Genomic DNA, 15,666 nt, shown 5'->3' on the forward strand with positions numbered 1-15,666 from the left:
TACAAAATCTTAAGTTTATTTTAAATATCGGAATAAAACAATAAGTCAAGTATAGTAGAAATGACCATATGATATATCGGATTAAGAAAAGATGTAGATTTAAAGTTTAAAAATTATAAATTTAGTAAGACTCATCAGACAAAAGCTTCATGTCGGAAGACAATAAAAATGGCATATATTTAATATTAAGTGTGAAAAGTAAAATCATTTCACTTTTACATTAGTCATATCTAGTATTCCATAATATTCCGTGAAAAGTACAATAGATGTAAATCATGTCGTATACTGTACATTCTGGAAGATTAACATATTCTGACGTTTTAGTTTATCTGTATTTAACGTCTGTAACACAAAAAATGCAAATTGTCAGACAGATGAAACTGTCAGATTTGCTTCGCGCGCTTTCTGACAGTACAGTACGAAACTATGAAAACATGTCTCCGGATCTGAACTAACGGAATTTATTCAACAAAAATATAGGTTTTTTAAATAAAATTACAGTTCATACAAATATAAAGAACTTAAATTACAATGGTTAGTATATCTTTATTGTTATCAACTGTGAAGAGCCATTTGTATATACATAATTTGCTCAAACTTATGATTGTGACATGTTGTCAGTATTTTCGTATATTTCTTACATTTTGTTTATTGTGTTCAGAGTTCGCCAATACCTGATACGCCCGATAGAGATGGAGCTCGTTCTCGCATGACATCTCCAGCTCGTGATTATGAGATGTTCGAAGATGAAGGGGCTATTTTGGGTGACAATCCCGAAGAAGAGGAAGAAGATGGAGAGGAACTTTTTAATGATAATATGGAAGCGTGAGTAATGTTACAAAATACATTACACAGTATAATTAATTCTTATATATACATATTATAATAGTTGGATGCATTTTTTTTTAAACATATACCAATTTTTATTTAGTTATACATTCATGTATATGTTTATGTTAAATCCTTTATCATGTATTCTATAAAATATCCGTGTTTGTTTGAATTGCGTTAATGTTTATGTGAATATGAACCACACTGTAATAACTTTATTAGTCCAAACTTAGCTTTACAAATATTCAAATTATTCTAGCAGATCCTGGGATCAGTGTGAACAAACAAATAGACTCTCCTATTTCTTATAATATAACAGACAGCTTCTCTTATTAGAAAAAAATGAATAAAAAAAAATGGATAATTATGTTATTTTACTGTATTTGAACAACTATGTGTTCTAGTGATTACCGTCCAATGCCAGCGTTGGACAGGTATGATGCTGAAGATCTGGACGATGAAGACTATGAAGCGATGTCTGTTGGAGACCGTGTGGCAGCAGAGCGAGAACTTCAGCGACGAGACAGAGATGAGGGCAGGATGAGGAGAGATGATCGAGATTTACTTTATGGTTAGCATTAATTTATTAAATATACTTTATGGTATGCTTTATTATTTGTCAATAAATCAGTAAAAAAAGGTCTAAAAAAACCCCCTAATATCAATTATTTATTTACTTTACAAGTATTTTAGAACAATAGAAAAACCTTATTGGCTTACCAGTTGATGTTGTATAGTGTGTTAATTGCTAGATAAATATTCTGCTCTTTTATAGTATTGAAATTTGGTAAAAGGAGTCAAATTATTGTGGAACTACAACAGCTATATACAATGTTTGTTAGCTAGTCTGTTTAGCTATTATCCTAGCTTGACTGATTTGAAATAGAATCTCTTGACAATATATACTTTCATTTTTTTCATTTCCAATGTAGGGGAAACACAAAGTTTCTCATTTACATAAACTCTGCCTTTAGCTAATAATTCTGCCACATTATAAACTATGGATTATTAAGATCTTAATTAATGATGTTATGTCCATTTAAGGTCTTTTTATTTTACCTGTAATAAGGAGTAACTGCCATTAGAATTGGATGTAGTAAGTTTTTATCAAGTTCTAACTAAATTTATTAGAAAATAATGAGATAAAAATTTGATGTTTTACTCAGATGATTCTGATGATGAAAGCCGCGATGCTCCTCGTGCTAAGCGTCGAAGAGCTGCAGAGAAGGCTGCTACGGGTTCAGACGAACAAGTCGAGGAAGGCATTGAGAGTATTGAGAACTTAGAAGACACAAAAGGGTATACTACCAAGGAGTGGGTCTCTATGTTGGGGCCAAGGACTGAAATATCTAACAGGTAACAGTGCCAATGCTATTCCCTATTAGATTTATGTCAAACTAGTGTAGGAGATAGGTGTATTATAGTCCCTAATAAGTAATCACATACTTTATTCCCTTACTTTTATCATCTGATTATAAGCCAATCAATATGGAAGTGAAAAGTTTATCAACATACTTGTTAAGCCGGAGTAGAGTTAATCTAGGCTTCGCAGTAGCATGCACAAGAGATTCCGTGACCCCCTCGAAGAGACGGAGAGAGTACTGCTGGTTTTTTAGTAGCTGCTAGGTCAGATTACCTACTACTCCAGTGCAATAAGCTTCTGAGTACTGGCGAGTTTACTTAATGTGGGGAAATCTATAACACGTTTTTCCAACGGGAAGAAAAACTGAAGAAAATTTCCATTTTTTCACTTCCACGTCGCTATTGAGTCTCTTTTCTGGCAAACTCAAGTAACTTTATTTTAAAAAATGTTAATAGAATACATAAATGAGACTGATGACGCTAGCTATTCTCAATGTCAACTATCACACCGCAACGAATGTAACTATCACATAGTCTTAGTATTAGCGCCGCATCTATGGCAACTATAGCTTCTATTTACCTTTATGTCTATTTTTTAGATTCAAAAACTTCCTCCGCACATACACAAACAGCAAGGGCCAATTCGTGTACAAAGAAAGAATCCGGCGCATGTGTGAACATAACCAGGCCTCGTTTCACGTGGAGTTCGATGTGTTGGCGCGCAGGGAACAAGTACTGGCTTACTTTTTGCCGGAAGCCCCCTTCCAGATGCTGCAGATCTTCGATGAGGTCGCCAAAGAAATCGTCCTGCAGATATTCCCGAGCTACGAGCGTGTGACGTCAGAGATCCACGTCCGAATTGCTGACTTGCCGCTCATTGAAGAGCTGCGGACGTTCCGCAAGCTGCATTTGAATCAATTGGTGAGGACGGTGGGAGTGATCACCGCCACTACGGGCGTCCTGCCACAGCTGTCGGTGGTGAAGTACGATTGTAATCGCTGTGGTTACATACTTGGACCATTCGTGCAGTCACAGAACTCGGAAGTGAAGCCGGGATCCTGTCCCGAGTGCCAAAGCGCTGGACCGTTTATGGTGAGTTTGATAAAGTAAAGCTTGTATGCATATTTCTTTTGATATATTATATGTAATATGTTAATAACTTAAGGTAATAATAGTGTGTCAAATCTTAAAAATACTGACAGCTGAATAAATACAAAAATATATAAGTGTGCTATATATTAATACTATAATTATTAAGGTGGACGATTTTCTGACACATCAATACTGCCTTGTTGGTCTTAAAGCTTATAAGACTGCAAATCCAAACTTGGTTCAATTGCCAGGGCAAATCCAGCAAAATTGAATTAGTCTAATATTGTTGAAAGCAGCTTGGAGTTACAAATGCCTACACGGTTGTGTCCGTTCCATTCACTTTACAATAATTGGAGTAATGTCTAAAAGTCCGGTGATTTTGTCATAATTCATACGACTTAGAAGATTTTCTCGCAAATCCATAGTGAATATCATAGATTAATCAAGCTGTCGACCAATGACATCGCGTCAATTTGCTCTCAAATGTTGTTTATTTAGCTTTTTTCCTGTTATGGTTGGAATAGAGTATACAGAAATATTTATCTAGCATTATTAATTTTTAATTTTTTACAGGTGAACATGGAACAAACAGTGTATCGTAACTACCAAAAAGTAACTATACAAGAGTCTCCAGGGAGGATTCCTGCGGGACGTATACCAAGGAGCAAGGATTGTATACTGCTGTCAGACCTTTGTGACAGATGCAAGCCTGGCGACGAAGTGGACCTCACGGGAATATACACTAACAATTATGATGGCTCTCTAAATACTGAACAGGTTAATTATTTTTCGTAGTTCGATTGATCAAATTTAGTGTACTAGTAATCGCCCAGAGGTCGAAATTCGATTACAATCTTATTATGAATTTATATATTTTGTGTTATTTTTTCATGAATAACACTAAACACTATAACTCATCATAAAGCTTGGTTTAAAGATATCCGTTTATTTGGGATGATTAGATAGATTTAATTACATATTGACTGACTGACTGGTTATGAGAGATATTTAGGAACATGCCCACTTTTAAAATAAATCACCAAAGCCGCGGGAAATATTTATATGAAGAAAAGAAAAAAAGATAAAAAATTTATGTTAGTTAGTTTAAAACTATTAATAATTTTATCTTAATACACATTTACATCTTAGAAAGGGAACAATATATAGTACTTGCTTTAAGTGCTTCTTCATTTTAAATTAAGCACACAAAATCCTTTCCACTAAATATCAAATCAAATTGAAATCTCTCAGTGTATGTGTACCTTTAATATTTTTGGATGAAACATAAATATGAAGGTTATAGGAATGTGTAGTAAAAAATAATAAATTCACTAGGGAGTAGGAAATAATAAATACGGCATCTGGAAGGGAGTGATAAGGAGGGAAGGGTCACATTAATTTATATTAGATATATAGTGGTAGTATTTTAATATCGACGATTCAAAAACGCTTCGTTGTGACGTTTACTTGAATAAAATTGATTTGATTTGATTACAGGGTTTCCCAGTATTTGCAACGGTGATCATCGCAAATTATATAGTGGTGAAGGATTGCAAGCACATAGTGGATTCACTAACAGACGACGATGTTGCCAACATAGTCAAACTTTCAAAGGATCCTCAAATAGGAGAAAGAATAGTCAAAAGTATTGCTCCATCTATATATGGACATGATTACATCAAACGAGGCTTAGCACTCGCCTTGTTTGGGGGTGAACCTAAGAATCCTGGTGAGTAATACAATTTTTATTTTTAATATGTCATCTACATGAACTCCGAAGACAGTGTTGCCAAGTTTGTTTACATGACTGTAGGCTGCAAGCAAGCAGCAAAGTGACAAATATTTTGCAAGGTGGTCTCATATTATCAAACTAACAAACTATAGTGAACCTATCAAAGAAGTAGTAAAGATAAACAAACATTGGATTTACATACTCTGCTATAATATGCACTACAACCAGTTCGTGATGAATATTTTACATTTGCTTTCGTTTTACTTTCAAACTTTGCCAACATTAAAAATTCCCTTTTTAACACAAATCCGTACTAAATACCAAAGATAATTCAGTGTCAAATTTGTTTATTTTTTATTTACTCCTGTTGTTGGAAGAGGCTACACTGGCTGGAATTTGAAATGTATCATTTATATTATATTTATTAATAAAATACTTGGTTGACTTGGTTGTCAAATATTACAAAATAATTAATTTAATTACTTTATCTAAGGTGAAAAGCATAAACTAAGAGGAGACATCAATGTTTTGATATGCGGGGACCCTGGTACAGCTAAATCACAATTTTTGAAATATACAGAAAAGGTGAGTCCAATATAGTGTTCTATATCTGTAATAATAAAATATTAAGTTAGCATTAGCAGCCTGTAAATTTCCCACTGCTGGGCTAAAGGCATCCTCTCCCTTTGAGGAGAAGGTTTGGAGCATATTCCACCGCGCTGCTCCGATGCGGGTTGGCGGAAGTATTAAGTAACTGCCACTAATGTTTCACTGTTGGGCTGAGACCTCTTCGCCTTTATGAGGCGAAGCAGTGTATTACACTGCTGCTCTAATAGTAAAAGCTCGATGACTGAGTAATATTTTACGATAATAATAATCTGAGGAAGATCAATTTATTATTAATTCAATATTTAATTATGATATTCTCTTACATGCTGACTATTTATGGAAACAGAGATATTTTAAAGGTACATTATTGTATTTATATATTTTATAATTTATGTTAGAAAGAGATACATACAATGTTCTGTTAATGAAACAAACTTTTATCCATAGACTTTGATATTGGATGAAATTTTAACTATTTTTCTTATACCTTCAATGATAATCTTGGGATTTAAAACGTCTCATGTGTCTGAAATGACACTAACTCACTTCCATTAAAATCAGAAACAAATAATTCGAGTATAGATTACTCGCGATTAACATTTGAAACCCAAGCGAGCTGCCCTGCATATATCCTTTATAAATTGTACACCTCCTAAATGTCAATTATTGAATATTATAATTTGTATAATATGCGCAGGACATGTTAGAGTATACAAGTGTACGCTCAAACAAAGACCGTGCATTTTTATTCCTTCACTCTCATAATCCGATGGGACGTCAAATCCGAAACGACTGGAAAGAGTCCACGCGGATCAACGGCAGAGGCACGAGTGCACATACTTCCAACTCTGCGCTGTTATTGACGATATTGATCAATTTTGAACACCCATTAACTTTTTATCGGCCGGACCTATTTAACCCCAGGACCTCGGAATCTGCGACTTTATGTCTAGCCACAAAGCCAACGAGACAGTCAATGCTCTAATAATAATAATAATGTTTCTCAATGGTGATTTTAGATCGCACCCCGAGCCATATTCACAACGGGACAAGGCGCCAGTGCCGTCGGTCTCACGGCCTACGTGAGAAAGAGCCCGACTACAAGGTACTATAGTAGAATACATAGTACCTTACACTTTATTATTTTTGATTTTATCGGTGATGATGACATGTTGGCCAATTTCGGCACCACAGATTCCCAAGAAACTGCACAGGACATAATAATAGTGCTGAGAAATAATACAGACACTATTCCCTCTTTTCATAACAATATAAGTGGCTGCACTTGGCAATATAAGTGCCCTGCTTCCTACAAAAAAATTCCGGGATTTAAATTTCAATGTGTTCAACATTTTTGGTAAAAATAAATGTTATTACTTAAAATCAAAACAATAAATAAATCAATCAATAAAATCTAAATTGGCTGACGTGGCCGAAAGTCGACGAGGATACAGTCTATACATATATAGAACATTATATTTTCAGGGAATGGACATTAGAAGCAGGTGCGCTAGTTCTGGCCGACCGAGGCGTCTGTCTCATAGATGAGTTCGACAAAATGAATGACCAAGACCGAACCTCCATCCACGAGGCCATGGAGCAGCAGTCCATATCCATTTCCAAAGCTGGTATTGTCACATCATTACACGCGAGGTGAGTTACATATACTTTTATACAGAACTCATTACATCTGATGATGTATACATATGCTACTGGAGTGTCTGTTTGTAATGTTAAAATAACCGCTTTTTACTAAATACATATATATGTATACACGGTACATATACCAAAATAACATTTTCAATTATTTTCTATCTGTCGGGATTTTGACGGGACTTTCAGTTTTCATTCAAACGCGCATGAAGTCGCGGGCACAGCTAGTATTTAAATATGAACTGAAACTCATTAAATGCTTGTTACCATTTCAGATGTTCAATAATAGCAGCCGCTAACCCTATCGGCGGTCGATACGACGCGTCGCTCACATTCACGGAGAATGTCAACCTTTCCGAACCGATATTGTCTCGGTTCGACGTGCTCTGCGTAGTCAGGGACGAAGCTGATCCCATGCAAGATGCTCACTTAGCTAAGTAAGTAAATATATTTTGATAATAATAAAAGTGTTGAAGCGTTTACATATGTACAGATATAGTAGTAGTCTAGCCACTGCTGAACAAAGGTCTCTGATGACATAGGAAATTTTCTTTAAACATTGTACACACATTGTGTTACGATTCTGTTGATTACTAACAATGTTTTCCTTTACCGAGAATAAGATGAATTATAACTAAAAATTAATCGCATCTTGGCCACTGGGCCATTCCATTTTCCGAATATCAATGGTTCTTTAAATTTTTAGCAATATATGAATAAAAAAACTGTTAGTTAATTAAGCTTATGAATTAAATAAATAATACTTTAATATATGGAGTAGCTTAAAGCCTCATGCTCCCCAGTGTTGCTGTTATTAATAATTAATCTTATATGTATATATATATGATATTATACAGAGTTATTAGTTAAATAACTTTACCTGAACTTTGTGAGGTTTATTTAATAAAATACTTCAAAGAAATAAAATTGTATTAAATTTTTTACATTAGATTTGTAGTGAGCTCACATATAAGACATCACCCAACTCAACGTGGTACATCTATAGAAGATACATCAACGGACAATGAATTTATCCTACCTCAAGATCTATTTAAGAAGTACATTGTGTATGCGAGAGAAAATGTTCATCCAAAATTACAGGTAAAATTTTAAAATATTTAGTTTAAATAGTCAGTCTTTTTGGCTGATTATCAAAAATGGACCTTCGCTTTGAAAATATATACAGACACTAGTTTAATTGTAGATCATACTCGTAAATATATCTAAATATTGTAATTTTAAATTGTACATTTACATACATACTAATTGTCATAAAAAGTAACCTATGTCCTTCCTTAGAGTTCAAGCTTGGTTTTACGAGAGTAACAGACAGACATAGAGTTTATAATATTAGTATTGATATTAAAACTTTTACTTTTATATCAATTTCATTAAAATATCTGTTGATTCCTCTTAATTTTCCTTTAGAATATGGACCAAGACAAAGTTGCGAAAATGTACAGTCAGCTGAGACAAGAATCTTTGGCAACCGGCAGCTTGCCTATCACCGTTCGACATATTGAATCTGGTATGCTATAATAATAAATAATTCTAATCACTTTCAACCAATACCTATACAATTATATACAAAAAAAAAATAGTGGTAGGGCCTTGTGCAAGCCTAACTGGAGAGATATCACCCTCTCATAATTTATTCTACCGCTAAACAGCAATACTTATAATTGTTGGGAACAGTATAAGGTTAGTGGCCTAGAGTAATTACAGGAAAATGGTCGTAACTTCTTGATTCCCAAAGTTGGTGGCGTATTGGCGATGTCAGGTTGGTGGTGCACCATGCACCATAAGATGGGCCTGTCAGTACACCTACCTATTATAATTGAAACTTACATACCAATTTATTTCCTATTTTTCAGTCATCCGGATGAGCGAAGCGCACGCACGGATGCACTTACGGAACCAAGTTAATGAGGAAGACGTTAACCTCGCCATCAGAACCATGCTGGAGAGCTTTGTGGATACGCAGAAGTACAGCGTCATGCGCGCTATGAGACAGGTAATATATGATATCCTTATTTTAATATTATTTAAAATATATAACAATGTTGAATTTAAGTACCATTGTGACATTGTAACATTTGATTGGAACATTTCTGTAGCAAAGGTCACCATTTCAGTTCAAAGGTTGCATTCGTTTTTTGTTATTTAATATTTGGGCCGAGAACCGATGAGTGCGAGTTCAAGCACTACTGACTTTCCATGTGCTTAAGTTTTGCCTATAATTAATCTTATGTTCATCGGTGAAAGAAAACATCGCGAGGGACCTGCACACATGTATTTCAATTAAATTCTGCTACATGTGTATTCATCAACCGACATTGGAAGCATGATGAAATTCGGTCCTTCTCTGCCTGGCCTCATAGCCCAGAAATGCGTCATTTATGGAATACTTTTAATCTTTGGAAAAGTAATGGCTTTCCTAGTTTAGGAGTATAGAAATATTTGTTTCTTTTAAATTGGGTTATATAACACCTAATGAAGTAACACAATACTTTTATGTTTATTTATTTTTCACATATATTCCTTTAAATACCGTTTACAATACTAATTGTATAATAATATGAACAATCATATAGTTCTATTAAACTAATAATATATATATACTGTAAAATTTACTGTTAAAGATATTGAAGCGCATTAATTATAAAATTAAATTAATTTGTTTACAGACATTCCAGAAATATCTATCATACAAGAAAGATCATAGTGAGTTACTCTACTACATACTCCGTCAGCTTACAATGGATCAACTAGCATATATGCGGGGTCTTCATAATCATTCACAGTCAACTATTGAAATCTCTGAGCGGGATCTTATTGAGCGAGCAAGGCAGATTAACATTTCAGACTTGAAACCCTTCTATGATAGCAGAATATTCAAATTAAACAGCTTCAGCTATGATCAAAAACGTAAAGTCATTATTCATACACTTCCCGAAGTGCCGACTGTATCATAAAATTAAAATATTGTTAAGAGAGTGTGTTTTAAATTTTAAGCTTTCTTCGTTGCTTTGTTATATGATGTGTCTTGTTGATCGACCATATTGAATCTTTTGTTTTTTCTTGTCATTTATATAATACTAGGAGTATATTCCCACAGACGACAATATTCACAATTTTTTTATTTTACATGTATTAATGATAGTTGTAAGCGGTATCTTTAAAATTTGGTATAATTGCAAAAAAAATTCGAATATCTTAAGTCAGAGCTGAATCGGATTGCAAGGTATTTTGTCGCTTTCGTATTTTAAGACTAATTTCGTCTTCTCAACGAATTTTTCATTTGTATATTTTACTATATATTAAATGACATTCATTATGTAGAGTTATATATGTAAACAGCTTCAAATAGAGCTTTGTATTTAACCAATGACGACAATGACAAGTTAAGAAATATTACAATTGTATTTGCAATAAAATTTATTTCCTTAATGTAATTTGAATAGAATTGTTTTAATAGAAAATCATTTTTTTATAATTAAGTATATTATTATGTAACATTCATTTCATTAAAATAAAATTAACTACAATGTTTGCTAATTTTTATCTATAAACTAAAACAATACAGTCGAGTTCTACAGTCAAAAATGTTTATCTGTGATCATAAAACATGCACTATATAAGCTTGTTTTCATTAAACGTGTTAAATAAACCCACCTAATTACACACAATTATTATTAATATAATATGTGCCTTAAATTTAAGTACAAAGTTGTTAAGTATTCTGTAATGTAACCCATTTGCCGGTTTAAATTGAACTGATTTTTTTGTCATTTTATTGAATAAAATATGCATTACCTTACTGAAATTGTTTTATTCATATTAAAATTCGAATTTCATACTTTGCTAATTAAATAAAAACAATTTAACTCCAGAAAACATTTTACATAGTCTTAATATAAATAGTAAAATAGAGAAATACACAATCTACTACAATACATTTATGTTTTTAAAACTACAATAAGAGCATGTTTTTACAGCTTTAAAACTATGCCTAGAGTCACATTTTTAAAACATTAACACTAAGATAGTAGAATCACACAAATTAATAATCTAATTTTTTTTTTAAATATAAATTATAATGACCTTTATTACCAATAAACAATAAATAGAATAACTTACAACAATTTTTACAAGCCTAATATAATTAAGATAAACTAAGTCATAGATTATTCTTTAACCCAAGTCTTATTTGTTTATCAGCAATCAGGTAACAATGAAATAATACAAGTTAAAAATATAATAATATGCCAGTATGATTAATAAGGAATATATAGACAAAAATTTAACTTATCCTAATTTTCAATGACCAGCATCATGTATCAAACATACTGGCAAACTGGAACATCTCCATAGCATTTAAACAAAGAAACAATTATTTCCAATATAGATACAGATAGAAAAAGAAAATAAAAACTATAAAAGAAAGATTATAAGTAAGTTTGTTATAGATAATAAATATATTCATTAAAAAATTAAAATTAATCTTCAAATGCATAAAAATAAATCTAAATGAGAAAATTCCAACAACTTAACAGTCGCTACATGACTCGGAGCCACTGCTGCTGCTGCTGCTGCTGTCGCTCTCAGAGTCACTGCTGCTGTCACTGTTGGAGGAGCTTGAGCTACCTGACGACGAGTCTGAAGAACTGCCAGATGAGCTGCTATCGGAACAATCCGAGCAATCTGAGTTTGTGCGCTTCTTTTTGTTTGGTATCTTGCACTTTCCATTGCTAAAAGAATAAGAATCATTTCATAAATGCTGCGGAATTTGTAGATTGGTTCATCAAATTAGCTTCTTGCAAAGTAAATAACAATTAAACAACAATGGCTAGTCTATTTCAGTTATATTGAATTATGCTATAGCAGTGCATGAGATCTTGATTAATCTATCATCCTTCATTATGGATTCTTGAAAGAATGACATTTTAAATGTCGAAGTTCGTGGAACTTTGAAAGTGAAATTAAATTGTATATAAATAAATAAGAAAATGGATTAAATAAATATTCAAGAACTGTCTGTAGTGCATAATATAGCAGAGCAAATAATATGGATGGCAACATCTAAGGTTTGTTTAACATTACTCCTTCTTTAATTGGAAAAGGATAAACAATAGTGTATGAGGTATACAAAATCAGTTGTAATATCATTAAAAAAGAGTTAATTCAATTCTTAGTCTAATGGCCAGAGTGAGCCTAAATGGTATTAGAATAATGTTGTTATTACCTTCGCAAGCAATGATAATTTCTCAAACAAGAATATTCTATCTTAAGAATAAGGCAAAATGATCTTTGCGTCTCAGCAGTGTAAAAAAAATACTTTGAATCATTATCAACAGGTAGTTTTAGCACATTATTTACTACCCACAATTTGCGTCCATTTCTTAACTTTTCAGTTGAATTTTAAATGTTTTACTAATTTAAAAAGAGTAATTATAAACTACCCTCGAACATTTATCAATAAGTATTGTTATTTTCACAGCAATAATCTAAATATACCTAAAATTTTATTTGCATATATAATATAAATGTGTGATGCATAATTACAGTATAAATGCTAAGAATTATCTTATTTTTGACGAAATAAATGAACAAAGTTATATACCTTTGATGAAGGTAGTCGGAAATTTGAATTCGGAAAAAACATCTTAATTTAGTCAATAGCAGTATATTATAGAAGTAAATCTCACCTGCAGTCATTCTCTTGCTTCGCTTTCAAGTTCTTCTTTAAGATCTGGGAGCGAGACGGACGCACTGGTATCTTACGTTTGCCCTTACATTCGTAGCTCCAATGTCCATATTCCAGACATTTCTGACAGCGAATCCCTTGTGGAAATGCAGCTGCCAAAGCTGCTTGCCTGCAAATTATATATAATTATTATATCTCATAATCGATATAAAAATAATAATATGAAGGACAGGTATTTCGAAAATTTCTCACTTTTTGCGTTCTGCTTGATGCCTGTTGTAAGTACCCAAAGTCATTTTTCCTCAGATAATGCTCTGTAGTCTTGTAATATTTTCAACTCAAAATCGTTTAACTGTTTCGGAAAATAAATATGTATTTTTGAGAGATGTCCGACTCTTTCTTGATCACAATTAAATCTGATGCGCACACAAATTTGCGTCAAGCGTGGCCATAGAAAAATTGTCAAACACAAACCTTTGTTAGTGATTGGATTGGTGATACCTGTCAACAAAAATTATTATTGAAGATAAAGGATGGTACATAATATCTTCTCTTGGTAACGTTTTTTAGGTTGGCAAAAATGAAGCTAGACCCAGACTTTTGTTAATAAGTTTGACCCGAATATGTTATATTATAATGTAACTTGTAATATTATGAAATTTTGTAAAAACAATTTTATCCTATTAATATATTATAAGTATATTGTTAAGTATTCTAGATTTCTAGAGACATAGTCATTAAATAATAATAATCATTTTAATTCAAGTAAGTTGACACATAATTAAATATGTAAAAGAAAGGAAAAATAAATTACGTGTGTTATATAAATTGCGTGAGAAGTTCTACTTCTTTGGCGTAATTAAAAATATTTTTATTGCATAGAAATACTAACAATAAAATAATAATTTAATTCTTAATAATAATTAGATTTATAATTTTATAAATAATGTGAATGTTTAAATTTGTAATAAAATAAAAATAGTAAAATAGGATAAGGTGTGAAGTTGTCTATTTTGAATGACATGATGATGATACTTAATTGGCGGTTTGGGGAACAACTTAATTATGTTGTTTTAATGTCAACACGTATGGCAATAAAATTGTTGCTTTTAAAAATATATATATATTAACTTGGATGTCGCACGAACAGTGGCTAAAATTATTGACATGAGGTATGTATCACCGGCTCCACCAAGGACATCCAAGGGAATATAAATCACCATTTCCATCATAGCCTTCATTAATGAATCATAAATAATGATTTAGTAGTTCAAACGAATATATCGTTTGAACTACTAAATCTACTTGCTGGTGATCATATTCACGGTCCCTTTGAAACGGGATAAAAATCCTATGTCCGTCTCCTGGTTCTAAGCTACTTCCCCACCAATTTACAGCCAAATCGGTTCAGCGGATCCCAACCGATTTGCCGTTTGATTTTAAACGACTTCAATTTCTGATCTGTCTTGCATTCGCCATGACCATTTACAAATCACAAGGCCGATCTTTGAAAGTTTGTGGTCCGAGTATAGATAATCCATGTTTTTCCCATGGTCAATTATATATAGCATGTTCGGGGTCGGAAGACCATCTGCGTGATTTCTTCTTGCGCCTGATAATAATAAAACAAAAAATGTCATCTATCACAAGGTGCTTCACTAAAGAATGCACCAAAATACCTGTACAATAAAGAATAATTAAAATACTTGTTTCTTTTTTTATTTATATTTATTATATTCATAAAAAAATTAACTTCAACCAAAATCTTCAACCTTCATCCAAAATCTGCTCATTTATTGCATCTAAGGCGGTATAAAGTTCGACGAGTCAGCTAGTAATTTAATATATAAGAAATAACAATTACACACAGTTGCTTGAAATGATTATAATCTTGTGTCTTCGCATTTTGCAATATTACGATTATTTTATAATTTAGTAGTTAAGCTATTATTTTTTGTTGAAGTGTCAGTGTCGTTTTAAGATAAAAGTGTGATATTGTTTTCTTTATTACTTAAATATTAAGTACGTACCTATAAGTATTGTGATATTGGGTAACAACTTAAATAAGTAATTAAGATTTTAAAAATTAAAACAGACTGATTTTATCATTGTTTTCATTACTTTTCCCTCTAAACATGATCCCTGTAAGAAAGTTTCGGCCAAAACTGAGACCGCTTCCGAAATTCGGTTTCGCTTTCGGTCGTTAAAACCAGTTTCGGTCGGGCACTAATTATTTATTTTTAGTGTTGCTGTTGTCTCTAGAGCAAGATTTTATTAAACCTTTTTATATATTTTAAAATAATCATGAAAATATTTAAGAACTTTATGTTTATTTATTTATTTATTTATTTATTGGTATTCTATTAATTATGAATTATTTCAATAAATAGGCATCCCGCGAAGGCCCTAGAGTCTTTCAGCAGTATTACATTTTGGCAATTATAGTATAAAATTTGTTTATTAGTGAGAAAAATTATTACTTTGATTGATTTTTCTCATGATCATGATCATGTTATAAAAAAAATTCAATACCTCGCTTTCTGTTACTTACTTAAGATTACCTTTTTTTTTTTAATTTGTTACTATTTTATTGACCAAATCTTTATTTTAAAATTAAACCTTAAAATTCGAAGGATAGCTGGAAAAGGTATATTTTTTTATGTCAAATATGTATAATTTG

At 32.2% G+C, this 15,666-nt stretch overlaps 2 protein-coding genes across 2 annotated transcripts; one reads left to right on the plus strand and one right to left on the minus strand.

The window, feature by feature from the left end:
* The first annotated feature begins 396 nt into the window (after positions 1-396).
* On the plus strand, positions 397-10,541 carry LOC113403812 (DNA replication licensing factor Mcm2). The gene is made up of 15 exons (XM_026644419.2): positions 397-534; positions 662-825; positions 1,236-1,402; positions 1,998-2,187; positions 2,793-3,285; positions 3,859-4,062; positions 4,783-5,014; positions 5,511-5,602; positions 6,646-6,731; positions 7,112-7,279; positions 7,555-7,716; positions 8,230-8,380; positions 8,708-8,807; positions 9,154-9,293; positions 9,967-10,541. The coding sequence occupies exons 1-15, from the start codon at positions 532-534 to the stop codon at positions 10,252-10,254; spliced, it is 2,640 nt and encodes an 879-aa protein (XP_026500204.2). The 5' UTR covers positions 397-531; the 3' UTR covers positions 10,255-10,541.
* A 550-nt stretch (positions 10,542-11,091) lies between these two features.
* Positions 11,092-13,490, minus strand: LOC113403819 (zinc finger CCHC domain-containing protein 10). Its single transcript, XM_026644432.2, has 3 exons — positions 13,239-13,490; positions 12,988-13,155; positions 11,092-12,030 (listed from the first exon to the last, which is right to left on the minus strand). The coding sequence occupies exons 1-3, from the start codon at positions 13,280-13,282 to the stop codon at positions 11,829-11,831; spliced, it is 414 nt and encodes a 137-aa protein (XP_026500217.1). The 5' UTR covers positions 13,283-13,490; the 3' UTR covers positions 11,092-11,828.
* Positions 13,491-15,666: the final 2,176 nt, after the last annotated feature.

Source organism: Vanessa tameamea, chromosome 20 (genome assembly GCF_037043105.1).
Source record: "Vanessa tameamea isolate UH-Manoa-2023 chromosome 20, ilVanTame1 primary haplotype, whole genome shotgun sequence".
NCBI classification, from domain to species: domain Eukaryota; kingdom Metazoa; phylum Arthropoda; class Insecta; order Lepidoptera; family Nymphalidae; genus Vanessa; species Vanessa tameamea.

Bases quoted from the DNA above. Each gene is read 5' to 3' on its own strand.
- LOC113403819 (XM_026644432.2), bottom strand. From the start codon at position 13,282: ATGACTTTGGGTACTTACAACAGGCATCAAGCAGAACGCAAAAA. The intron at 13,156-13,238 runs GTGAGAAATTTT...TATAATTTGCAG, and splicing joins CATCAAGCAGAACGCAAAAA to GCAAGCAGCTTTGGCAGCTG. The intron at 12,031-12,987 runs GTGAGATTTACT...TTATTCTTTTAG, and splicing joins AAGCAAGAGAATGACTGCAG to CAATGGAAAGTGCAAGATAC.
- LOC113403812 (XM_026644419.2), top strand. The intron at 2,188-2,792 runs GTAACAGTGCCA...TCTATTTTTTAG, and splicing joins AGGACTGAAATATCTAACAG to ATTCAAAAACTTCCTCCGCA. The intron at 6,732-7,111 runs GTACTATAGTAG...TTATATTTTCAG, and splicing joins AGAAAGAGCCCGACTACAAG to GGAATGGACATTAGAAGCAG.